The sequence below is a fragment of the Lipophrys pholis genome, assembly GCF_963383615.2.
Source record: "Lipophrys pholis genome assembly, chromosome: 16".
Taxonomy (NCBI): Eukaryota; Metazoa; Chordata; class Actinopteri; order Blenniiformes; family Blenniidae; genus Lipophrys; species Lipophrys pholis.
In genome coordinates, this window is record NC_137634.1 from 15,859,820 (window position 1) to 15,883,970 (window position 24,151).

General features: G+C 40.2%; 1 protein-coding gene across 1 annotated transcript; it reads left to right on the top strand.

Moving 5' to 3' along the window:
• The first annotated feature begins 935 nt into the window (after positions 1–935).
• On the top strand, positions 936–23,464 carry trpc4a (transient receptor potential cation channel, subfamily C, member 4a). Its single transcript, XM_080482455.1, has 14 exons — positions 936–1,165; positions 2,999–3,217; positions 7,459–7,599; positions 8,312–8,488; positions 9,165–9,365; positions 16,599–16,944; positions 18,994–19,133; positions 19,213–19,413; positions 19,508–19,629; positions 19,943–20,138; positions 20,257–20,451; positions 20,699–20,740; positions 21,107–21,196; positions 21,900–23,464. Exons 1-14 carry the CDS (start codon positions 1,007–1,009, stop codon positions 22,569–22,571), a joined length of 2,901 nt encoding a protein of 966 aa, XP_080338581.1. The 5' UTR covers positions 936–1,006; the 3' UTR covers positions 22,572–23,464.
• Positions 23,465–24,151: the final 687 nt, after the last annotated feature.

Sequence of the window (24,151 nt, forward strand, 5' to 3'; positions counted from 1 at the left end):
GAATAATCTCTGATCTTTCTGGTTTTGTTCTGTTGTATATGAACTACAAACAGGACAACATATATGTAAATACATATTGGGATACGTGGCCGTAGCTGTGAATTCTTTCCATTTGAGAGATCAGATTGTTCTGTTATATGAATCTAGAATATTCTATATTCAGTCAGTGGTTTAATTTCATAATGTTTTTTACTGTGAAGGTGGCTGTTATGCACATGATCTCACATGTTGGATTAGATTTCTATTCTCCTTGTCTAGTAGACCAGAAAGAGATGAGAATGAACATTGTCTCCTGCAACGACCAGATGTGCTTTTCTTTCACCTTTTGTTAAAACTAAAACAAAGCTACAGTGGAAAGCAATCCAATGGGCTGTTTCCATGGACTCTGATTGCAGCATAAACACTTTCCAAGTGACGGGGACAGTACAAGTGCTTACCTGACTGGAATTGATTTATGGTACAGGTAATCCAGTAAATGATCAGCCTATAAAAGATTAAACATTTTCTAACATTATGTTTTCGCAAATTCCAAAACATGCACACATTTAAGAATCAGATATTAAAGACCTTCACTCAGCAAAGTCCCTAAAAAGAGTTTTCTCCCCACAAATGATTATGTAAGAGATGCCTAATGCTGTGCTGGTTTCAAATCAAGTAACGTATTGACAGTTTTACTTTTCCTCAGTTCAGTTTGAAATGTTCTAAAATTAAGTTTACACGGTCTTATAATTCTTAAATTGACCTCCGCATCAGGTGATGTTTGGATCTTCTCGGCCATGTTATCAGTGGGCAGGGATTCCTCACCTGCCTCAGCCTTGACAGTAAAGCCTTTCCTCCTTGTTTCTCGGCTCCTCTTTCCATATTTTTCTAACCCGTTAAGGTCAATGCCAACAACTCTCTTCTTCTTCTAACACCTTCCTCCCCGTCCCTTCCAGTGTGAAGTCCCCCGGCCTGGCCGCAGCTGTAGCAGTGTTAGCAGGGTGCTGCTGAGCTGAAGCCCAGGGAGATGTCACAGCTGTACTACCGGCGGACTGACAGCTCCTCATACCGGGACCGCATCCCGCTGAGAATTGTGCGGTCTGAGTCGGAGCTGTCACCTTTGGAGAAAGCTTACCTTGGAGCTGTGGAGAAGGGGGACTACGCCAGCGTAAAACATGCCCTGGAGGTGCGTGTGTCTGATTACGTGAGACAATACATCACTTCACTGACAGATGGGTGAAGGAATGCAGCCACATTAAACTTTAACTTATGAACGGCTCGGATCTGATTTGATTCATTTGAAAAATAAGATGGAAGACTTTTGGGGCGCCACGTGCAGCCGTGCTAATCATGACTCATCCCCAGGAACACATTAGATCTACATTCATCTTTTATAATGTCAGATGGAAAATGTAAGGCTCATCAGAAAGAGCAAAGAGAGAAGAAAAGGAAAAGTCACTTTTAATCAGCAACAGCATAATACCGTAAGCTGTGACTTTGTTTTTCGAGAGGGAAGAATCTCTGCAAGCACCGGGCTCTCCTTTTCTCTCTTTTGTTTTCTTTCATAGAAAAACCTGAAAAGATTCAGTTTCTCCTCGTTATTCTCAGAAAACTGACGACAGAGCTTTGACCTTCAGGATTTTCCTGGGCAGAAAACCAAAGGTTTCAATTTCTGGCGATTTTTAAGCCTCCGCCACAAAAGTGTGCAACGGAAGAGAGCGAATACTAACTGTGTATTACTGCTAAAGATGCATACACTAAAAGAATACCTGACCGACTTTAGGAAATCACATCTTAAAGGTAATACAAGGAAATCAGAGAAGCAGAGAGAGACACAGACGTTTTCTGCTTCCAAAGTTTCTACAATCTCAAAATCTCAACTCACCTGTCAACAGTTCCACTTCGGAGTATCTCTATATGAATCGGCCTCAGTTTTGGTACAGTAACACTTCCTACCTTCATATTCGACTCATATATAGCACTAAAGAGGGAGTTATTTGTAAATAATACAGTTTTCTGTTGTATAGGTTTTACTAATTTAAACCTTTTAGTCTTGTTGTTGAATTGATCTGTATGGAGGCTGAGCATGAAGGTGATTCTTTCCATCTTGATAGATTACATTCATTATATCAACTCATGCACTTCCGGGGGTTCATGAAGCAGTCAGCGCTTTACGGTGGATTTTTACAGGCACACAAAATAACACCAAATAAGTACTTGTGAGGCTGTCTTGAACACTTCCCAGAAATAGTGTAGGGAATTAAAAACTCTCCAACATTTGGCATTGCTTCTCATAAAATCGGACTTCTACTTTAGCTTAGTAAAAAATATAAAAAGAAGATTTTCAGAAACCACTTTCCAAATATCTGAGTGTGTGGAAGTTACAAGCCTCCATTCAGTTGTGATTTTACAACCTTAAATGACCTTCCTTTTACATCCTGTTTTTGAACTATATTATATATTATGTGAGTGATTTTGTTTTGCCATGAGAGCTTTATATAAAGTGATGAATACAGCTTTTTTTTTTTTTTTTTTTTCGTTTTTAATTCAGGAGGCTTTGAAAATAATGATCCGTTTTAGTCATTGAGATCTGTTTTATTTATGTCATTATGTTGAAACTAAGGTCAGACTTTTCAAGATGTTCTTTCCAAATCAATTACTCCGTCACTGTGAAAAAGTCAAATGTTGTTAATACTTTATCGTCCAATACTTAAATTTATGATTCATTTTGTTGGTTTTTAACTGATGATTGGCCGGAGGTCACCAGGCCCCATCGGGCCAGTTGTTGAAGGATCCATGATGGTTAGTTTAGTGTTTAACTGTTAACCTTGAAAAGGTCATTGATCGGCTCCACTGCCAGTTGCTCTCTCAGATCCCCCCTAAAATATATGTTTTATGGCAGTGTATGTTTTTTTTTTTTCAATTTCACCAATGATTGGTTACATTTCCCTCGTCCCAGACCGGGTCTTTCAGTTCTTAAAACTAACCCTGGTTTTCAATTACCACCTGGTTTTGTCAGGAGGCTGAGATCTACTTCAAGATCAACATCAACTGCATCGATCCCCTCGGCCGCACGGCTCTGCTGATCGCCATCGAGAACGAGAACCTTGAAATCATCGAACTCTTACTGAGCTTCAACGTTTACGTGGGCGATGCTCTGCTGCACGCCATCCGCAAGGAGGTGGTGGGAGCTGTGGAGCTGCTGCTAAATCACAAGAAGCCGAGTGGCGGCATGCAGGTGAGGAGATGACTGGGGGGGGATTGGGAGGAGAGTCACATTAAGAGTGCTTTATTCATGAGGTGGAAGAGTGTCAGGGCACGGAGCGTGAGATGCTGTCAAGGTTGGGGTGATGTCAGGAGGGAAACTGGTATTGCATCACCATATTGAGATACTTAAAGCATTATTTTTAGTTTTTGCAGTGTACAAAACACCACGTGTAATCCTATTTCTGAGCCTCTTCTGGGAGCTGTGTCAGTAATAACCATCTTTTATCAAACCCATCTGGATGTTGACTGAAAAATAGAAATGCACAGCGAGTGTAACTGTAGCACTGATTATAATAGATATGTTGAGAATCATTAAAATTGCATGAAGAACGAATTTATATTACTTTTATTGTTAAAACCCCAAAAAAAAAAAAAGAAAGAAAAGCTGACTGAGTTGAATGTGTTTTCTAAATCGGAGAAAAATGCCTAATAGCCACAGGCACACTCATCCACATGCCATATCACAGGAGGGATTTTGGATTTAACTGAATGATCGATTGCACTGTCGGCTACAGAAATTTGGGAAGTCATTGTATAGCTTATAAACTGCATGCGGTTGCCTTGGAGCTTTTTATGTCATCCCGAATAATTGACCCAGTATTGTTGGCAACCACAAAAGCTGACACTTCAGAAAGCTTGTCTTCATTAGGTTTTTTTTTTTTTTACTTTTGTCTTTCAGAGGAAAAAAGCAGTTCCCACAGACATAAATTTAATGAGTATGTTCACTGAAAGAAAATAGGGCGTGTAATTTGGGCAAAGTCAGACTGTCATGTTTCCTTTTTTGAGTTCTTGTCGCACTTCGGATTAGTTTGAGAAAGATGCAGAAAAACAAACCTCTTCTCAGAGTAGATGAGGAACTGCTTGTGTAGCGCTTTCATTTACTGTGATCAGGGTATAGAGAGCTGTACAATTCTCATTTCCTTTCACTTGTGCTTGCTGCACAGAAACAACACATACGTGTTTCGTATTCTTCTCATTTCCCAAACAGCAGTAATGCACCATAAACCACAGAGGAGCTAATATTTCTGGCTTCGTCAATCAGCTAATTAGTCGACTTCACTGCTGCTGCTCTTGCGCCCTATTAAAAGCTAAGCGTTGGCTTTGAAATATTGAAGTAAAGCAGTGCAAATAATGGTGGAATTAAGGTATGTCAGAGGGAGAAATGGAGCACAGTCACAGAGGCCAAAAGCCTTCCAATCTGAACCCCTCAGTTTTGACGTCAATCATTGGACACATTTCCTCTTTACCTTAATACCTCCATAAGGTAGCTCTCCATTTTTCTGATTGCATGAATAAGCTGTGAAAATCCATCACCCCAGCACTATCGCATCACCCCAAGAGGAGCTCATTGCTTTTATTAAAAGGCTTCCTGGGAAACGCGCGGCCTATCTGATGCCACGTCATCTGTGCAATGTATTAATAAGGAGAGTTGTTCCATGCCGTGCTGGAATAGGGTATATTTGTCTCTCTGTTTTGCAGGCTGTCCAAATGATGCGTTGTTGGTAATCACACAAGTGTTGTGGCTCATTTGTTTCCCGCCGAGGACGGCGCGGATATCAGCATTTTGAACAGCTTCATGCATTACCCTCTATATACAGATAGGCATCTGTTAGTGGCAAAGACACTGGCACTCGCGGTGTTTCTCAATTAAAAAAGATCCTCCTGCTGGCTTTGTATTTATTTTATTTAGCGGTTAGGCATTTCATCTGAAGATAGTTATGTAAGGGAATCCCTCTCCTTCTGACGAGATCCAGAGCATAATGTAAAGTAAACAAATTCCCCCGTACTTGAATCCAAGACCACAGCTTATTTCCACTGTGCGAATCAAAAACCAAAGGCGCAGTGTCCTACTTTATCCAAGCTTTATCTAAATATTTGCGATGTTGTTGGATGACAGGTGAGCATCAGTCGGGAGGCTAAAAATAGATCAGACTGACAACAAAAGTAAGAGCATATTTTGATATTTGCAGATCGTATAGATGAATTTTTAATCTGTAATCCGATGCTGGATGGCTCATTCTGATTTGAGTAGCAAATATGCATTACGTGGAAGACTTGGTGACAATTTAGTCTCTTTTCTTCACAATTATCACAACTTCACATCCACCAGCTTTAACTCCTCGTGGTCTGTGCTCGGGCGCAGGCTGAGGCTGTTTGATGTCGGCCATTTGATGTCCCTCCTCCTCCCACGTGGGGGACCGAGTATATACTGTTCTGAAGCCTATTAAATCACCCTCTGTGACAACTTTCTGACATGGCTCTGTGCCACTCTTCGGCGCTTCTGCTGCATTGTAACTTCTCTGTGTCCACATGATTTAATGACTTTTGGGTGTAATATGGATGACGAAACATTCTGGAGAAAAAGAATCAATCCCCAGATCTTCACATTCTGGTCCTCAGATGGATTGAAGCCATTTCTATTTCCACTAATAAAAGATCATATTATCGTCAACATTTCCTAAAACATTCTAATTAGAGCATCACAGATGCTGTCTTTACTGTCATGTGCGCATCCATGTCATCTGTTTGACCATCAGGACTTTTTGGAATCAAATGACTCACTTTGTTTGCCCTGTGATGGACTGATGGCCTGTCCAGGATGTAACCTGCCTTTGCCCACTGTCAGCTGAGATCGGCTCCAGCCTGTCACAACCCGTAAATTGGATAAAGATGGACGACTGGATGGGTCTTCATGCTCTTTTTCTCTTAGCACATTCCTCACGTCGACCTGAAAACAAAATGTCTCCACGAGCTGAACAGTTAACAACTTCTGTCTGGTGACAACGTGCCACTTTTCATCCTGTCTCCTTTTAACAGTGTCCAGGCTTAGTGCAGCCTTTGACCATAACATCTAAAGTAAAGACTTTAGCTTTTCAACCCACCCTTTTGGTCACGTCATTTGAGTTAGTTTACTGAAACTTTCTTCCGCCTGTGAGTCACTCTCCATATCCACACGCGGGGCTGGTTTTCATTTCTGACTCAGTTGAAATATTTTTAGGTAAATTATAATTATATGCAGTTTTGTGTGAATTTTGTTTGTTTTTCCTTGTTCAACCGGGCAACAGTTTATTTACACTGGGGGAAAAAATGGAACCACAATATAGCTATAGCTTGCCTTTAGGATAGAGGTGAAATGTCATCCAAGACACATGACCAGGTCCAGTTGACTGAACATACTGCAATAACAGTAATACGAATTCGCTTAGTCTATATTAGTAAATGAGAAAACATGAAAATAAAATGTGAATAATGAGTGATGGCTTATAATATAATGTAAGCTTCTATTTCTTCTATTTTAGATGAACTGCATTTAAATCACATTCAGAATTAAATATTGATTAATCATTATCATTCCATTGATCAAAATCGATGTGACGCGTGTTGTGTGAAGTCTTTTTTACAGCTACTGAGCCAACACGCATGCAGTTGTTTCACATTTCCAGGTCGTAACATTACAAAAGGACTCTGACACAATCTTCTGTTTTCTTTTGTAAACATCCATTGTGTTGAAGCTCTCTCACTGGATTTAGGAGCTTTTATTCCCATCTGTCATCACATTTCGAAGTAGGTCCTTACCTACTACATGTCCTCCAACCATTCTCTGACTACCCTCACCTCGTTCTCCACCACTACAGTATCAGATAATAGGCCTTCAATTAAAAAAATGTGAAAGGAGGCCAGCTTACTCTTCTCCTGCCTGCAGCCATGCATTCCTGCTGAATGACATGGGAATAGCAGAAGGACTAAGCTGGAGTGGGTGATAAGAGGGATAGGTGGAATGAGATTCTTGCCTTGCATAATGATTCCCTGTGAAACGTGTGAGATACTGATGTATTTTGCCGCATTGTGGCCTGCGCACCTCACAGCTGTCTTAATACGAAGGTCCTATTGTCTGGGTCCTTAGTAAAGGGCACGATTTCTTGGTGGTATTTGAACAGTCTTCCCTCCAGCTGCCGAAAGCCTTTTGTATTTTTTCATGGCCTTGTTTACTCTATTTACCTTCATCGTAAAGACCGTTGAACTTCTGTCTGAGGTGAGCGGACTTGGGTTTAAGCGTTGCTTCCACTCTGCACTGAGCAATCCTACTGAAAAAGGAAATATTTACAACACGTTGGCAAAAGAGCAAAGGCCAAGGTCAAATGTGTCAAAAAGCTTTGTTCAGTTTCAGTATGTGTGATGAAAGCTTTTATATTCCCCCCTCTGCCTTTAAAGGTTCCTCCTATCTTACTGGACAAGCAGTTCTCCGACTTCACCCCTGACATCACCCCGATCATCCTCGCTGCGCACACCAACAACTATGAAATTATCAAGCTCCTGGTGCAGAAAGGCGTGTCCATGCCTCAGCCACATGAGGTGGGTAAACCAAACGTCCACTTTGTTACGTGGATTTGTATTTTCCCTGTGTAATCGTGACACATGTCAGATAAATGATTTAATACATTTTCATGATTTGAGTATGCACATAAATTATCTGGTCAGTTACTCACGGGTCAAACTATAGGCTTTTCACAATGATGGGAACTATATGAGCTGATTGCCACTAATTTGCATAATGATTTTGAAATGTCTCATTTTATTCTTTAAACATTTGAATGGAAGTAAGAAAATGTCACATTTTCATCATGTTCTTTTTTTTTTTCCAGTTTGAGGTTTTGATCCCATAATGACGAGATAATACTTTTTCCCCTTCTTCTGTGTTTTAATGATGCATAAGTGTAAGAATTAGTGCCACCAGATCCTTTCCTCAGACTGAATAGCATCTGATATTTGACTGACCGCATTTCAATGAACATCTGGTGACGATGATATAATATTTGAGTTGCAAAGCAATAATAACAAGAAGGAGATGATGACAGAAAAAGTAATTTTTGGGTGGAAATAACACAATTTAATTATTAACCACAATTATTTTCATGCCAAATGTTTGTCAATCTATAACGCATGCATGGTGGCACTCTGTTGGCATAACGGTTGCGTCCCTCTCAGAGCGAGAGCAGCACATGATCCATCACTGACTCTGGAGGAGCCTCATTTAAATGTGTACATGCTTTGTTTGATGTCGCAGGTGCGCTGCAACTGTGTGGAGTGTGTGTCTAGTTCAGACGTGGACAGTCTGCGGCATTCGCGCTCGCGCCTCAACATCTACAGAGCGCTGTCGAGCCCCTCGCTGATTGCGCTCTCCAGCGAAGACCCCTTCCTCACTGCATTCAGGCTCAGCTGGGAGCTGCAGGAGCTCAGCAAGGTGAGGGTCACAAAGGAGCCAGATTATTGTGGCGCTGGAGCATCAGTGTGCAAGACTTGACTGTTTGTAGTTGAAATATAGTTTATGTGTTAAGTGTACGACATTGTTGCCCACAAGAAGTTACTCTTACTGGAAGGCATTTGATATTTTATCTGAATGATAAACTGCAACCTTCTACAAAGTTGGACTACATTTTAAAATATAATAGCATGCTTACATATTGCAGTGCATTTTACAATGGATTTACTAATAAATCTTTCAAAACCCAGCTTCATTATTGATGCCCCTTCATGTCAAATAGGTTTTTAGAAATAAGACATCAAATGCTCTCACAAAACATCCAACATTACATTAGACTGATATTTCCAAGCACACTTTTGGCTCAAGATTTCAATCCTGTTTTACTTGCATGAGGCACGTCTCCCTTCCCAGGATACAAGGTGGGAATTATTTAAAAGCATGCCAATAGAGGTGAAGTCATCAAGGTCTGTGAACAAAACTGAAACTGTTTTATAACGCAAAACACCCAGAGGCAAGGTTTGATTCAGAAACACCACTTTTCAGACATGCCCTTAGGCCACACTGAGATTTCCCTTAATATGTTGACTTGCATGTCGGCTGCCAGGTGCCCTTGATGTCGAGTAATTCAGTATGTGTATTCGGTGTCTCTTTTCAGGTGGAAAATGAGTTCAAGTCAGAGTATGAAGAACTTTCTCAGCAGTGTAAACAGTTTGCTAAGGACCTCTTGGACCAAACGAGGAGCTCCAGAGAGCTGGAGATGATCCTCAACTACAGAGACGACACCAACCTATTGGACGAGGAGGGCAACAATGACCTGGCCAGACTCAAACTGGCCATCAAGTACCACCAGAAAGAGGTAGGGTCAACTCTCCATGTCTGTCAGTCATGATATTAGTCATGAGAGTTGTGTTCATACTTGGTGGTGATGGTTTGGATATATAGTGGATTTATTGAACAACAGTTGTGGATGCAGTGAACACAGAGATGTTTCTACAGTTCTGCATTCATTCTCATCACTTTCTAAATATCCATGTAGTCTTTGTAGGACGAAGCAAAAGGGAGGCATACAGTAAATGGTTGCTTGTTTGTTCTTGATTACGGGGGCTGCAGAGATGGGAACGGAGTGGAGAAAATCATCCAGGTTGCCATCACCATCATGATTTCACATACTCATTACCTCCCAGTCAATTGCACCTGCCTCCTCGTGCACCAAATGAGCTGCGAGAGCCAGTCATGACTTTAATTTATCAGGGTGGCCTTTTAATCAAGAGCAATCGATGAAACGTTGTATAAAATGTAAAATGATTTCCTTCTTTCCAGTATTGGCTCCTACAAGATCTACTGTGTGACATGTTGTAGGATTACTCTCAAGAAGACTGCCAAGCCTGAAGTTTCCCACACAAAGGTGTCTTTGCCAGCCAATGCACAGAAGTGTAATGATGTTGGATTAGAATCAGGTTGAACGATATCAGATTATGTGCTCACAAAGATTGATATCAGTTTTACCTTTGACAACTCAAACAGATGACAGATAGGCAGAACACTTTGAATTTGATTAACCAAGTATTGCAGCAGCAAGATAAATACTTAATTCCACATGAAGATATTAGATTGTGGACTTTGGGTTCTTATAGTCCTAAAATAACTTGCAGATACAGCAGCATATGTCAAGTCAATCATCCTGACATTGAAAGGGCAATAAGCTGTTGAGATCTCTCTACACTTCATCCACTTGAACAAACAGGCCCTGGAATGGTCTGTCATGTTTAGTCCAGAACCGGCCCTACGCATCTGTTACAGTAAAAACACATGGTAATTAACCATTGATTGGTTTCACAGTCCAATTTGGACTTTCCTGCTTCATTTTCTATTTAGCAACCATTTCTGAGAAACCCAAATACATATAAATAACTGCAGGAAACGGTCCAAACATCATAGCTTAAAAACATTGTTTGGTTTTACAGTCCACTGATTTCATGCTCCCATTTTTGTAGGGTGATAATAGCTTTGCCAGTGGGTAGAACCATGAACAATTAGTATGCAAATAAGGTAATTTATTTCCTCCAGTATATATCGCCGAATTTGTGGTGCACTTTGTGGGATAGTACATCGAATGGCAAATAACTGAGTGAATAAAATGAAAATGGATTTTCAAATGTGTTGGTTAGTTGAACCCCTTATGACCATAATTATGTTTAGTCCGCCTGGATTTATTTCAATTTTACGGCTTTAGAATTGTCTGAAAAAGTGAAAAGAGTGTGTGCTTTGGCACCAGACTAACTTCTAATTTCCATATCTGGTAGCTTTTGAATATTGTGTGTTTTTGTCTGTGACACTTTTGTCTGTAATTGGACAACCATACTGTGACTGTATTAGGGGACATTTTAATAACTAATATATGTATCTCTAGAAATCTCTATTTTTGTGTTTTGGGGTAGTTTTTACCTTTTTAGATATTGTAAATGGTCTCACAGTTATGGTTATGAGAAGTATACATACCAAATCCTGTCCACAGCAACAGGATAACAATAGCGTCTATGTTTAGACCACAGTGATCATTGGTGGTCATTCAGTTTTTGAATGATGTTAAACATATTATGACAAACTATGACACCATTAATAAGAATTGACCCATATCGCCTCACAGCAGATTATCAAACTGCCTTTAGACGCTTCATACAAATAAACATGGACACGTGGAGGCATGAAAATCTTGGCTCTCATCCTGTAATCACTAAAATATTTCTCCTCACTGGCTGAAGCATTTATGAAGCCACAATCAACTAGAAATAAAACAGCATTCATGTTTTAAACGGTTGTAAAAGGGCTCATAATTAGGGTAATTTATAGTTGTTGATAAAAATTATAAGCTGCACAGCATTAACATTGGATTGAGTTCCTCAAAAAAATAAAAGCTGCAATCCACCAATGTAGCATGAGAACCACTTCATTTAATTATGGAGCATTTTCTTTTCCTTTAAGTGGAAAACTCAACCTATTAATGTTTCCCAGTTCTTTACAGTTTGTTTGCATTCAGTCAGGGTGAGATTTGTGGACAAACCAGTTGTCTCCAAGAAGTAAATGTAAGTTGAATGCCAGAAATATGGTATTTTCAGAAAGAAAATCTTTTGTGATGGCTGATCTACAAGGAATAAAGGATATTTGTTGATGTGTTTGAAGTTTTCACTTTGAAAGCAGAAGCTATTTTAAGTGTCTACAGCCATTCTTCACTGTCTTTCATGACACCATCTATGGCATTATTTTATTCCTAAAACGGGAAAGCTTTGTGCTTAAATGAAAACAATATTATTTTTAACTCTCTGTGTAGTTTGTTCTTTTATCTGATTTCCTTTCATTTTTACACAACCCAAGCCCAGCCCGTCTATTCGTCTGTCCATCAAAAACGACTTCCAACGACCCACTGCTGTCGGTGAAAAGAAAAATGTCAACAATAATCCTTACAAATAATGCACGAGCTACGTTTACAGCTAAAGGCAATAGGAAGGGGTTAAATGGATTTCCTCTCGCAGTATTGGTCCGATGATGCTTCCAGAAGCGACCGATAATTCATTCATCCGTCTCTTGCCGGGAGCTCTGCCTGGCAGTCGGTGCAGATGCACCTTTGGAGGAGGCTCAGTTTATGGCATGGTCATTTCCTCCTTCTTCTATCCAGTCGTTGCGCATTAGCACACAGTTTGGGAGATGACGCCGAATCACAAAAGAACAGTTGGGAATTTGTGGACATGTTGATGATGGACAGACCCATGTCATTTCACCTCCCTCTGGTGCTGGTAGTAAATCATTCTCTGCTCACACTGTAAACAAACCTCCCTCCTGCTGCCTCCGCCACTCTGCCTCCGAGCATTTCCTCGCCACAGCTGCACTCCAATTAACCAGTAAATGTCCCAATATGCCCTTTGCTTGTATCCTATCTGTGACGCCCTTCGATCGCACCTGGACTTTGATGGAGAGCAACACATCATGACGTGGTAACAATTCACCACGCTGCCCTTTTAGAGTGTCCCGTCTGACTAGTTGTTGTGGTTTATTATGAGACAGTCACTGCTCCGCACACAATAGTTCTGTTTGTGTGATCATTGAAAAAGCATGTTTTGGGTTTTTTTTCCCCAATATAGTTGTTGAGCAAATCTTAGCTTATAAGCAAAATTCAAACATCAAAAAATGTTTACGGTTCATTTTACTTGTTGGAGCCAATTGAGACTTTAAATTTTCTTTGTCAAATTAGTGCAAACTTACCTAATAAGAAATATCATTTGAAGTTTTCTTGTTTTTCTAGATTCATTGATAATGATTATTGTGCAGATCTCTCCTCCTCCTGCAGTTTTTCTACCGATATACACCTATATATATCTATATAAATATTTGGTGCAGCTTTGATGCATTTAGAGATGTGAAAAAGTCAAAGTAACAATATGTCAACTTTATGAGATTGTTGGTTTTTTTGTTATGTTACCACTCATGCGTTTGGAGAAAGAAAATACAAAGGAGTGGAGTTCGTCTTACACAGCAATGAAAATTATCACACACTGATGGGCAAATGACAAATTAGAGATCAATTAAGAATCGCCCTTTCTACAGCTGTCTTCCCAGAATCGAACATCTTTGCAGTTGTGCGTGAAGAAAGTCTTGCGCTTCTGCTGGGTGATTTTTGTACCAGACAGGGTTTTACACCCTTAGAGGCACTGAGGGTTAAGTGGCTCTCACTTGGACAGGAACGGCTGGTTTGTTTTTGCAGAGAGCAGTTATTACGTGCAAGGCATTCTGTCTGGTGTGATTCCTGCTCATCTCTTTTTTAGCGATCTTACAGACAAGCACTTAAGCTTTCATAATTACCATTGACACCGAGCCACAATGTGTGACTTGTGTTTTTTCCATTTTATAGTACCAGCTTTTTGTCTTACAGTTAGTTGCAAGAAGTCGGTCTTTTGCCCTCGGCTGGATAAAGCAAAGGACGATTTTCTTTGTACCTTGTTATACATGTAGTGTTGTTTACATTTCTATATCTATCTTTGCATGTCTGTGTGTTTTGCGGCTTTGGTGCTGATGTACTCCCCTGGTTTAGAAAGGCAATTTATAATGGTTTGAAGAGAACTCTCCACAGGCCTCCTGTCTAAAGAGCTGAGCTCACTCAGTGGTCTGTGCTTTGAAGCCGCAGAAGGCCAAAGCAGATGAATATGATCAGCAACATAAGAACATTTAAGCGCAGTTTATCTTCTGTATTGTGAGGGTTTTAATATCGACCTCATTATCAAAGATATACTTGTGGAAGTATAAGCAAAAAAGGCTGCCTTTATTGTTTGAAACTGTCAGAGACTCCAAGGAAAAGGGAAAGGGAAACCTATCAATTTTACATGCTGTAGTTTGACAATGCCCCCTTGTGATACCGTATAAAAACTGCAGTTCAATATTTGAAGATGTTGTAATACCTCCATTAAATGAAAATTAATTTGCACTCACAGGATTAAGTATTATGAGGTGGAGAACCATTAATAATTACTTGTTGCAGTACTGTACTGCAGCACTTATCTGTCTTCTTCTTCTTCTTCTTCTTCTTCTTCGTCTTCTTCTTTGTCTTCTTCTTTTATGGGTTGCCACAGTGTTTCATCTTCTTCCAGTACTCTCCTCTATCTTCCTTCCTGACAGCAGCTGCTGCCTGTCCTCCCTCACTGCATCCATGAAGCTGCTCACATCCTCAGCAATATTTTCTTTGCACGGCTATAAGGAAGTCATCAGGCACAACATTTTTGCCAATTATAAACATGTAGTATACGTAGTTTAATAATGAACTATGTTTGGTCCTTATTTGATAGCTGCACCTGTGGATGTTGAGCCTTATATTATCCTTTCAAGACTTACATTAACATCCAGGTTAAATTATTATTAGTTCAGTAGCACTCAGCTGCATTCAAGGATGCATTATGTGGTTGTTGATTATGAAATCTAAAGTTTCATGGTATCCAAGGCTGATTTTTATTATCTTGTAACATAAGACAGATGTAACTTCGCTCTCGAGGAAAACTTTCTACTCATGGGAATCTGTCTTCATGGATGTCAGAATAAATTTCCACTCACAAAAAAAGATTTCCCATTCAAGCCTAAAAACCGTGGTATACAAGAAAAGAAATACATTTGGATCTAATTGCCATGCTATCCTAACTTTATGCCCCTCTGAAACATGTGTTCTTGTCTGATGTGCCTGTCGAAGTGAGAGGAAGAGTTTCTAAGAAGCTTTCATGTTGGTTAAAAGCTGCAAGGGGAAATGCGTTTTCATGCAGCCAGCTTGCATTCTGGGCACTCACACAGTGATAAACACTTTCCTTGGCACATGTGGACAGTTGACAGTGGGGACAGTCGGGTCCTCGGAGAGTCACCCTTCCATCCAGACCTGGGAACCGGGAGAGATTCAGTTTGAGAAGTGTGAACAAGCCACCTGAGGCTGATATGACACTTCACTGCTGAAGTGATTGTGACAGACAAAAGTGGAGTGCCACAGCTCTGACGGTTGACATACTCTGACTTTTCCCTCCCAGGAAAAAGAATAAAACAGAAATGGGTTGAGGTTTCACCAAGAAATCAAAGATAGTAAGAAAGAAGAAAGATTCCCAGTTAGAATTATATATATATATATATATATATATATATATATATATATATATATATATATATATATATATATATATATATATATATATATATATATATATATATATATATATATATATATATATATATATATATATATTTATATTTTTTAGCCTTAATGTTGAATAATTGTGTGAATAATTGTTACAAAATCTCCCCTTTAAAGTAGATATTGTGTTCAGATTCTTGTAGCATTATTACTTAATTATTCCAGTGAATGTCTTAAGTTAATTAGGCTAATTTCTGACCTCATTACCATCACTGTCAGTATTTATTTCATCATGCAGATTGAAACAAGACTTCAAGCAGCCCAAGCACCTCTTGTTTACTGTCGCTAATTAGGTTCAATGTTTCAACATGCAGTGAAAGATGCAAGCAAAAAAAAGAAGATCTGTTTTGAATAGACATAGAGAGCTAACTTATGTCTTCAAAATTCGAACTACCTGAAGAACAACATTCATAATTACTTTAAAATCAGTTTTCTCTATAACTGTGGCAGAACTGAAGACAATGGTTCCTTTTCCTCTGATAAAGTATTTCATTACAAGTCTAATGCTACACCCGGGGCTCTGTTACTGCAATTTTTTGGGAGACTTAAAGAGACATTTTATCTATAATGAGGGTCATTCTCAAAGGGCTCACAAACGTTTCCCCTCAATTTTTTTATCCTTACAGTTCAAAAAATCTACCTGCACCTCTCCTCTCATCCATGAAATCCATCCTCTCTTCAGTTCCTTTTTTGCATTCCCCCCTCAAGTTATGTGGTGATTCTGTAGTAGAAGTATGGAAATGTGAGCCATTTCTCCTTCAGACCCTGACACTGATAGGGATCTCTGGTTTCCATGGAAACGAGGCGGCAGAGTTGGTGTATTGGCACCCACTGGTGCCGGTCAACACTTTGACTTAAAGACTTTGAGTACTGTAATATTTCACAATATGTGGGCCTGGGTACGTGTGTTTGTGTACGTATGCATGCATGGTCATGGTAGTTTCTCTCTTTCACATGCATAGATCCTCTGCAGTACAATAAATAGGACCCAGTCATTTCAAGTGCAGTATCTTGCAAATATTTTCACTCACCATTCCTGTCTGTGTAAAACCACTGAAGACAGACTGTTTCATGTAAAAATATCCTTTTGTAAAGATGATAACCCTTCAGTTTTATGACACCGCCAACACATCCTACTCTTTAGTTTGAATGCTCTTCTACTGGAGCGCTCTGCTGCTGGTGCTAATTCTGGCATGTGGTCACTTGGGATTTGTGGTCTGTGTTGAAGAACTAAATAGCCTGAAACGGAGGATGCATTGTCTCAGCGTGACGATAGACTAAATGCATGCATTGGAAATACGCATGAAAAGTTCACTTGAGACGATTGTAACATGTAGAACGTGTAATAATCCTCTCACACTCTCCTGTTTCCTCAAGTTTGTAGCCCAGCCAAACTGTCAGCAGCTTTTGGCGTCCCGGTGGTACGATGAGTTTCCCGGCTGGAGGCGGCGCCACTGGGCTGGAAAGTTTATCACCTGTGTCTTCATCGGCCTCCTCTACCCCGTGTTCGCGATCTGCTACCTCATCGCTCCCAAGAGTCGCTACGGCCTCTTTATCCGCAAGCCCTTCATCAAGTTCATCTGCCACACAGCATCGTACCTGACCTTTTTATTCCTGCTGTTGCTCGCCTCCCAGCACATTGTGACCACAGAGCAGGACAGGCAGGACAGGCAGGGGCCTGCTCCAACCACTGTGGAGTGGATGATCCTGCCCTGGGTGCTGGGTGAGTAAAGGAGGTGATGACTGGAGGTATTTTGGAAGTGGATTTGTGAAAATAACATCATGACTACTTATTATGGAGAAAAAAAGCACAATTTTAACACTTTCCAGTCCATTAATGTCTTAATGTGCTACTTTCTTGTGGTAAACGTTTTTACTTATGGTGATAATCAAGAACAAGAGTAAATACTTATTGTAGGAAACTCAAAACACAGGCAACAAAACACAAATACAATGCTTTGCTGTGGTGGAGGAAGTCTTCCAACCATCCACAGTAGTAGACCTTGTTGGGAGTTCTGAATGAACAGTTTCATCAGGTTTCAACAAGGTGTAATCTTTTCATTCTGCCCCGTGGGAATCATGCAACAGATTTCTGAGCTTACTGATAGAATGACTCTTGTGAAAGTGTTATTTGGGAGTGAGAGTTCACTTCTGCTTTTGGAGATTTCATTTTATACAACCTTGTGGGGTTTTTTTTTGTTATTTTTTTTCAGCTGGGTTCACGGCTTCAGGGAGTGTATCTCTCTGTTATTTCATTGTTTTGGTCAAAACTGACATATCTCATCAACAAACGTTTGGTGTATCTGTCAGGAGAATTTCCTAGTAAAACCTCAGGAGACAAAACACACAGGAATCAGACTGAAAGCAATTGGAAAGTTTAAGAGGATTTTAATGGCTTATTCGTGAAAGAAGAGACAAACATCACAGTACAACCTTAGCAGGATTGTTCAGGAGTTCTCCTGAACCTTTCCTCAGCAGATCAGCTTCTAGTGGCTGAATTGTTCTTGAGAATGATCCAGGTGCAGGTCTGCACTCCAGACAGTGAAAGTTAGAAAAGTGGTAACACAATAAAATCACACTCCATTCTTTATGAGACAAAACAGCTTATCCATAACAGTATCTCAATAGGCTTTTGTGTCACTCTCACTGTTCCACTAGTTGTTTTTTTATATATTTTTTAATATATGGTGGTTACAATTTGGCTGGCAATAAAACTGGGCACTTCAGATGCTTAAATGATATTCAAAGTATTCCTCTTCTATATGAATAGAAAATGCAGTTTCAGACATTGATTCAGATGGGCTTCTCAGAGGCTCCTCAACATATTTTAATATGCCTAAAGTAATCTCTCTCCAAAAATTAATCGGTAGAAAAAAAGTTAGCATTAAAAATTACTGCTTCCTCTGTTTGTGAGCTTTGGAGAGCCACTGACAAGGCAGTCTCTCGGGGATTACTCATAAACTACAAAGTACCCGTCGTTTTAAATACATGCTGAATAGTCTTTTGAAAAACAATAAAAAGAGGACGGCCATCCCACTATAATGGGATTTAGTAGTTATGAGTGAAACACAGCAAATCTTGAGCTTTATTGCTCTTTGCAGCAGGGTGAATGGACTTCACCTTGTTCACCCAACTTTTCTCTACGAGGCCAACACTTTGGTTTATTTTGATATTTGGGATCTAAGTGACATCTCAGTCTGGGGTGGATTTTCTGTGTCCATGTGTGGTTGGTCTGTACTGTAAGGGAAGTTTGCTAAAATAAAAAGACAGCCAGAACAAAACTGTAGACATCCAAAAATACAGGGACAGCACAGAAGCAAGTAGACATGAAAAGAGGAAACACAGACGGACTGACGAGACACAGAGACGGACTGAAGTTGGGCGCCAGAGATGACAAGACACACCAGAGAATGATTGCGAGTAATCGGGGAAGAGAGGGAGCACAGAGAGGACATGAGGGAGGAGCAAAGGGATTCTCAACACAGGCAGGGAGTGGAACACGAGGGGAGGCAAACATGTGCACAGGAAAATGTTTTAAACATAACTGCAAAACATCACAATTGTCAATCTCATCGTCTATGTGAATGCTGCTTTTGCAAACAAATCTCCCTCAGAGATCTATATGCTGTTTATTGAGGGAAGGAACTCCCATCCCAAAACAAAAAAAATACTTAAAGACTTGTCAGACAACTCTTTGAATACACACCTGTCAGCCATTAAAAAATAACAACAACACAGATTTAATTTTCTTTATGTCTATATGGATTTCTAGGTTTCATCTGGGCAGAGATCAAGCAGATGTGGGATGGTGGTTTTCAAGATTACGTCCACGACTGGTGGAACCTGATGGACTTTGTCATGAACTCTCTGTATCTAGCAACAATTTCCCTCAAGATTGTAGCCTACACTAAGGTAGCCTGAGCTACAGTGATACATTATTCTGCGACTTCCTTCCTGAAAGTCAATCCCATCCTTTGTTTCCGAAACCCAGTACAGTGGCAGCAAACCCAGGAACCAATGGGAAATGTGGCACCCAACCCTGGTGGCTGAGGCGGTGTTTGCCATCGCCAATATTTTCAGCTCGCTGCGCCTCATCTCGCTGTTCACAGCCAACTCTCATCTGGGGCCACTGCAGATCTCTCTGGGGAGGATGCTGCTGGACATCCTGAAGTTCCTCTTCATCTACTGCCTGGTAAACTTGCTAATGTGTGTTCACTAACATGCGGAGTAAATGTGACATTGGCATAAAAACTGGCCTCCGCTTTGGAAACGCTCTCTTTCTTCAGGTTTTGCTGGCCTTCGCGAATGGGCTGAATCAGCTGTACTTTTACTACGAGACCAAGGCTTCAGACGAGAAAGGGAAATGCAAGGGCATCCGATGTGTGGAGCAGAATAACGCTTTCTCTACGTGAGTTTACACTGATCCCAGCTCGCTTGCACGTGGAGCATAAATGTGTGATTGTGTGAAATGGAGTGACAAAGAAGAAAAAAAAAGTGAAGTGTGTCTGTGATTGTTTTCAAATTGTGTGGAAAAATCTCACACTTTTCTGTTGCTAAGAGAAACTGATGCTTAGTAGAATTTCATAAACACAAGGGTGAGTGTTTTTTTTTCGACAAAGTCCTTCTATTGAAAAGTCTTTCACACGAGGACCGTGCATATATGTAAAGTTCTAATGTTTGATTTACTGACTTCTTTTACAATATGTATGTTTCTCTTGCAGGTTATTCGAGACCCTGCAATCCCTCTTCTGGTCTATCTTTGGTTTGATAAGTCTCTATGTGACCAATGTGGATGCCGACCATCAGTTTACTGAATTCGTTGGTGCGACCATGTTTGGCACATACAACATAATCTCACTGGTGGTGCTCCTCAACATGCTCATAGCCATGATGAACAACTCCTACCAGCACATTGCCGTGAGCACAGAAAAACAAAACAAAACAAAAAAAACACTCCAACTAAAGATAAGGAGTTCTATAAGAGATTCAATTCCACACTTTACATGATTCTAACTGTGTTCCCGTCTGCCTTCAGGATCACGCCGATATTGAGTGGAAGTTTGCCAGGACTAAGTTATGGATGAGTTACTTTGAGGAAGGGGCCACCCTGCCCGCCCCGTTCAACATCATCCCCAGCCCCAAATCATTCTGGTACCTCATGTGTTGGATCAAGAAGCAGGTGTGCAAGAGGACAAGCTCAAAGTGCACTGAAACCTTTGGGACTCTTGGAGTAAGTCATTAATCGAACACTTAAAGATGTTAATGATTTGCACACGTTTCTGTTTTGTTCTAATAACTCGTTGTGCTTTATTACTACAAGTCTTTATTGTTTCGTAACACTCAAGAGTGATATGTAGTAAGATTTATTTAGAGCAGAGGTTTTACAAATGTGATCCTGTGAAGAAAAACTAAATGTTGTTTTTTTTTAACTCACCTCCCACTCTTCCTTTACCTCTGGTTGTCTGATGTCTGTGCAGAGGCGAGCAGCAGAAAACCTGCGGATAAATCATCAGTATCAGGTGAATTTTGTCTCTTTTTATAACAGGCTGAAAATGATTACAGTTCTTTCCTTGTGTGCACGTGTATTTGTGTGGTAATGGTACATTTGTTTGTGCTCGCTCTAAAAAAATTAATTATTCAAAAAGCGTTTTGCAACGTGTCTCGAAATGAGCCTAACAATTACCCTGAATAATGACAAGCGCAGGGGGTGATTGTAGTATTTTTATCGGGACTGTAGCCTGAAATGGGTTTTCTTTTGTGTGTATTTGTTATTGTCTGTTTTGCAAATGATTAGCCGTCAAGTTTTCAATTCAAGCCACAGAGCTATTGTGCACTGCAAAATGTCTCTGTGTTGAACAATTTTTTTTTTCTTCCAAATAACATAGGAGGTATTGAGGAACTTGGTTAAACGTTATGTGGCTGCCATGATCAGAGATGCCAAGACAGAAGAGGGCCTGACTGAAGAGAACTTTAAGGTGAGATTAAGTACCAACAGCGTAAAAGATATATTATGGCAAGCAGTTTTATGAAAGAGCTCAAATGTTAGAAATGAATCGAATGACTTTTAGCTTGAACAAACTAAGAATAATCACTGAAGTTGAGATTTAAAGCCTTCTGCTCCATGGGGTTCCACCAGAGGAGCTGAATGACGTAAAGGCAGATCAGGATTTATGGGGTTCTTTGCTCTCCAGTTTGCCACTATGCAGACTAAGCCATACAGACAATGGAGGGATGGATGGTGCACCCAGATGACTAAAAGATGCTGCAGTTTGTCATTTAAAGATGTTTTATTTATGATTACTATCATTCAGTAACATAAAATCAAAATATAACTCAAGCATGTAATTTGTTACTCATCATTTCCAAGCTTAGTCTCATAATTCATTCTATTGTTGCCAGCAGTGATTTGATTTTCTCAACATCTATCATTGTTTTGAAAACATCTCTCATATTGAAAAGATCCTTTATGCGCTGTGAGAAAGGGAAAGTGCTGCATCAATATGTTGTGGATTCCATTGTATTCAATTAGTATTGGCTGAATCAAATGACAATCAATCCTCTGCAGAGGCTCCTGGAGATACCGATGGCAGATAACAGTTGGAACCATTAGTTCAATGAAAAACATTAGGTCATTTTCTCAATGGGGAGCTCATTTTTCTTTTTTTTGTGATCTTTCAGGAGCTTAAACAAGACATCTCCAGTTTCCGTTATGAGGTGATGGGGATGATGAAAACGGGGAAACCTGCTGTACAGGCGGCGAAGGCCAGCGGGAGTTCGGTGGATTCCATCGTCCCTTATCCAAATTCCTTACTCAAGGTTTCACCCTGCCCGCCAAGCAGCCAGGCGAAAAACAAACTCAACCGATTCAAGATTACCGCGTCGATCCTGAAGAAGTGCAGCGCTACAGAGTCACCCAGACCCCCAGAGGCCTCCAATGGTCTGCCTAACGGACTCCTGACTGTGGCGTCTGCAGAGAGCCTGGGTGAAAAGTCAAGCCAGAGGAGGACCTGCCCCAAAGACATCTCTGAGTTTGGCTTGTTCCAGAAACGACACTGGGCTGGCAAAGAAGCCACTTCAGGTGTGGGGGAGGTTTTGCAGTCTTTGTCAGAGGAAACAGAGGAATCTGGCGGCCCATGTAAAGAGGTCCAAGTGGCTTCAGATGACGGGGAGAAAGAACCACCGGACGTAAACAACCAGGAGGAAGTTGCACGGAGTCGGGAGGAACTGAACGCCAACGACAGCTTGGATGAAGGTGGAGATAAAGAAACTGAGAAAAAGGATAAAGAGTTACCTTGTGCCAGCTCAGTTACTGGTGGTGGTTTGTCAGTGTCGCCCGGAGCCGATGCTTGAAATATAACGACGCAAAAACAGAACTACAGACCAAGTAATTCTGGATGAAAGACAGAGAGACTTGACAATCAACGTGAGCTTGACAGATGATATCTGTTTTCAAAGAGTCTTAACTTTTCCAGTTACTACTAAACTAACGATCGGCTTTGATCTTTGGAGACTCAGGGAGGCCTTTGGTTTGAGCGTGTCAATGCCGTTATATTAGCAATGGAAATGCAGCAAAGGTATAAAGAACTGTGTGTGAGGATTGCAGAGATTTAGATTTTAAGACAAGGTCACTTCATCGTATCGCTCCCCTAAAGATGATTGAAAAGTAATTAGTTCCCTTTGCTTAACCTCCTTCTCTCTCCCATCCTTTATCTGATGTGTGCTTCTGTTCAAATCTCCCTGTTTGCCACAACCTTTCCTTGGTCAATCTCTCTCTACCTCTTTTTACTTTCCTGGTAATCTTTCCGCCACTTTAATTCCTCCCATCCTTATCTCACTAGAGCAATAGATGTGTTCTGTTTTAGACTTACTGCCTTACTCTGTTTCTGCACTGTGCACACTTTACAAACAAGTTTCTCGAAGATGTGTCAAGCTCTGATCATGCAACAGCTCTGTCAATGTTTTTTCTATGCAAAAACCAAAAGATTTTGACTCTCGGCACTCCGATGAGGCCAACTGTACATTTAACGCTGAGTCTCCGACAGTTATTCCTTGATGTAAAGTAGAGCGTGACCGGACTGTTCACCATATGAACAGCCTATCAACCAACGAAAGCAACATATTATTCATGTTTTATCACTCTTACAAAAACGTGTTATTTTGAACCGATTTGCTGTTTTTCAGTGGGGATTTTAGACGTCAAGCTCGTTTGAATGAAGGATGTTATAGAGATTAAACTATAAATCAAGAATACATTCATAATACTCTCTTTATTCGACTTTTTTTCTTTTGTTCTCTGCAGATAGCTGAGATAAATGTGAGCACAGCCTTTGTACATTTCATTCTTCTGCTATTTTCATGGATATCTGTTGCATGTTGTCTATAACTCATATAATTAACCATTAATTTATTATCAAGGTAATGTTTCTCTATTGAACTTTAATGGATTGTTAGTTGTCATTAGGAAAACTACATTTGTGAGGCTGCCTTAAAAAAAAGTCATTTACTTGTCTGATGTACAAATTGCAAACAGTCTCCAGAGATTTACATAAAAAGCAAATGCATAGATTCCACATTATTCACCGATGAAGAATTATGCGCTACAGACTCAAAGGAATCCGATTCATCCATTGACATTTTATTTCAATAAATTTCCAAAAAACAAACCCACACTGGGAAATGTTGTGCGGCTTAGTGAAGCAACTTTATAAAGGGGTTTATTTATCCATTTTTCAATTGACAACATTTTACCTTCTCCTCGAGGTATATGTGAATTTTTCTCCCAAGAAAACAATTTATGAGTTCTATAATAACATTTTGTGCAGAACTGTTCAAAAGGTGTTTTTTTTCCCCCCTTTTTACTCCAGAAGTTATTACATTATATTCCATTCATGTGGGACTGTGACAAGAGGAATAAAGCCTCTGAAACCAAA

What these genes read in the sequence shown, in the direction of transcription:
- trpc4a (XM_080482455.1), top strand. Translation starts at nt 1,007, where the DNA reads ATGTCACAGCTGTACTACCGGCGGACTGACAGCTCCTCATACCGGGAC. An exon ending in AGCCGAGTGGCGGCATGCAG is followed by an intron (nt 3,218 to 7,458) that starts GTGAGGAGATGA and finishes CTGCCTTTAAAG; the next exon opens with GTTCCTCCTATCTTACTGGA. An exon ending in CAGAATAACGCTTTCTCTAC is followed by an intron (nt 19,630 to 19,942) that starts GTGAGTTTACAC and finishes TTTCTCTTGCAG; the next exon opens with GTTATTCGAGACCCTGCAAT.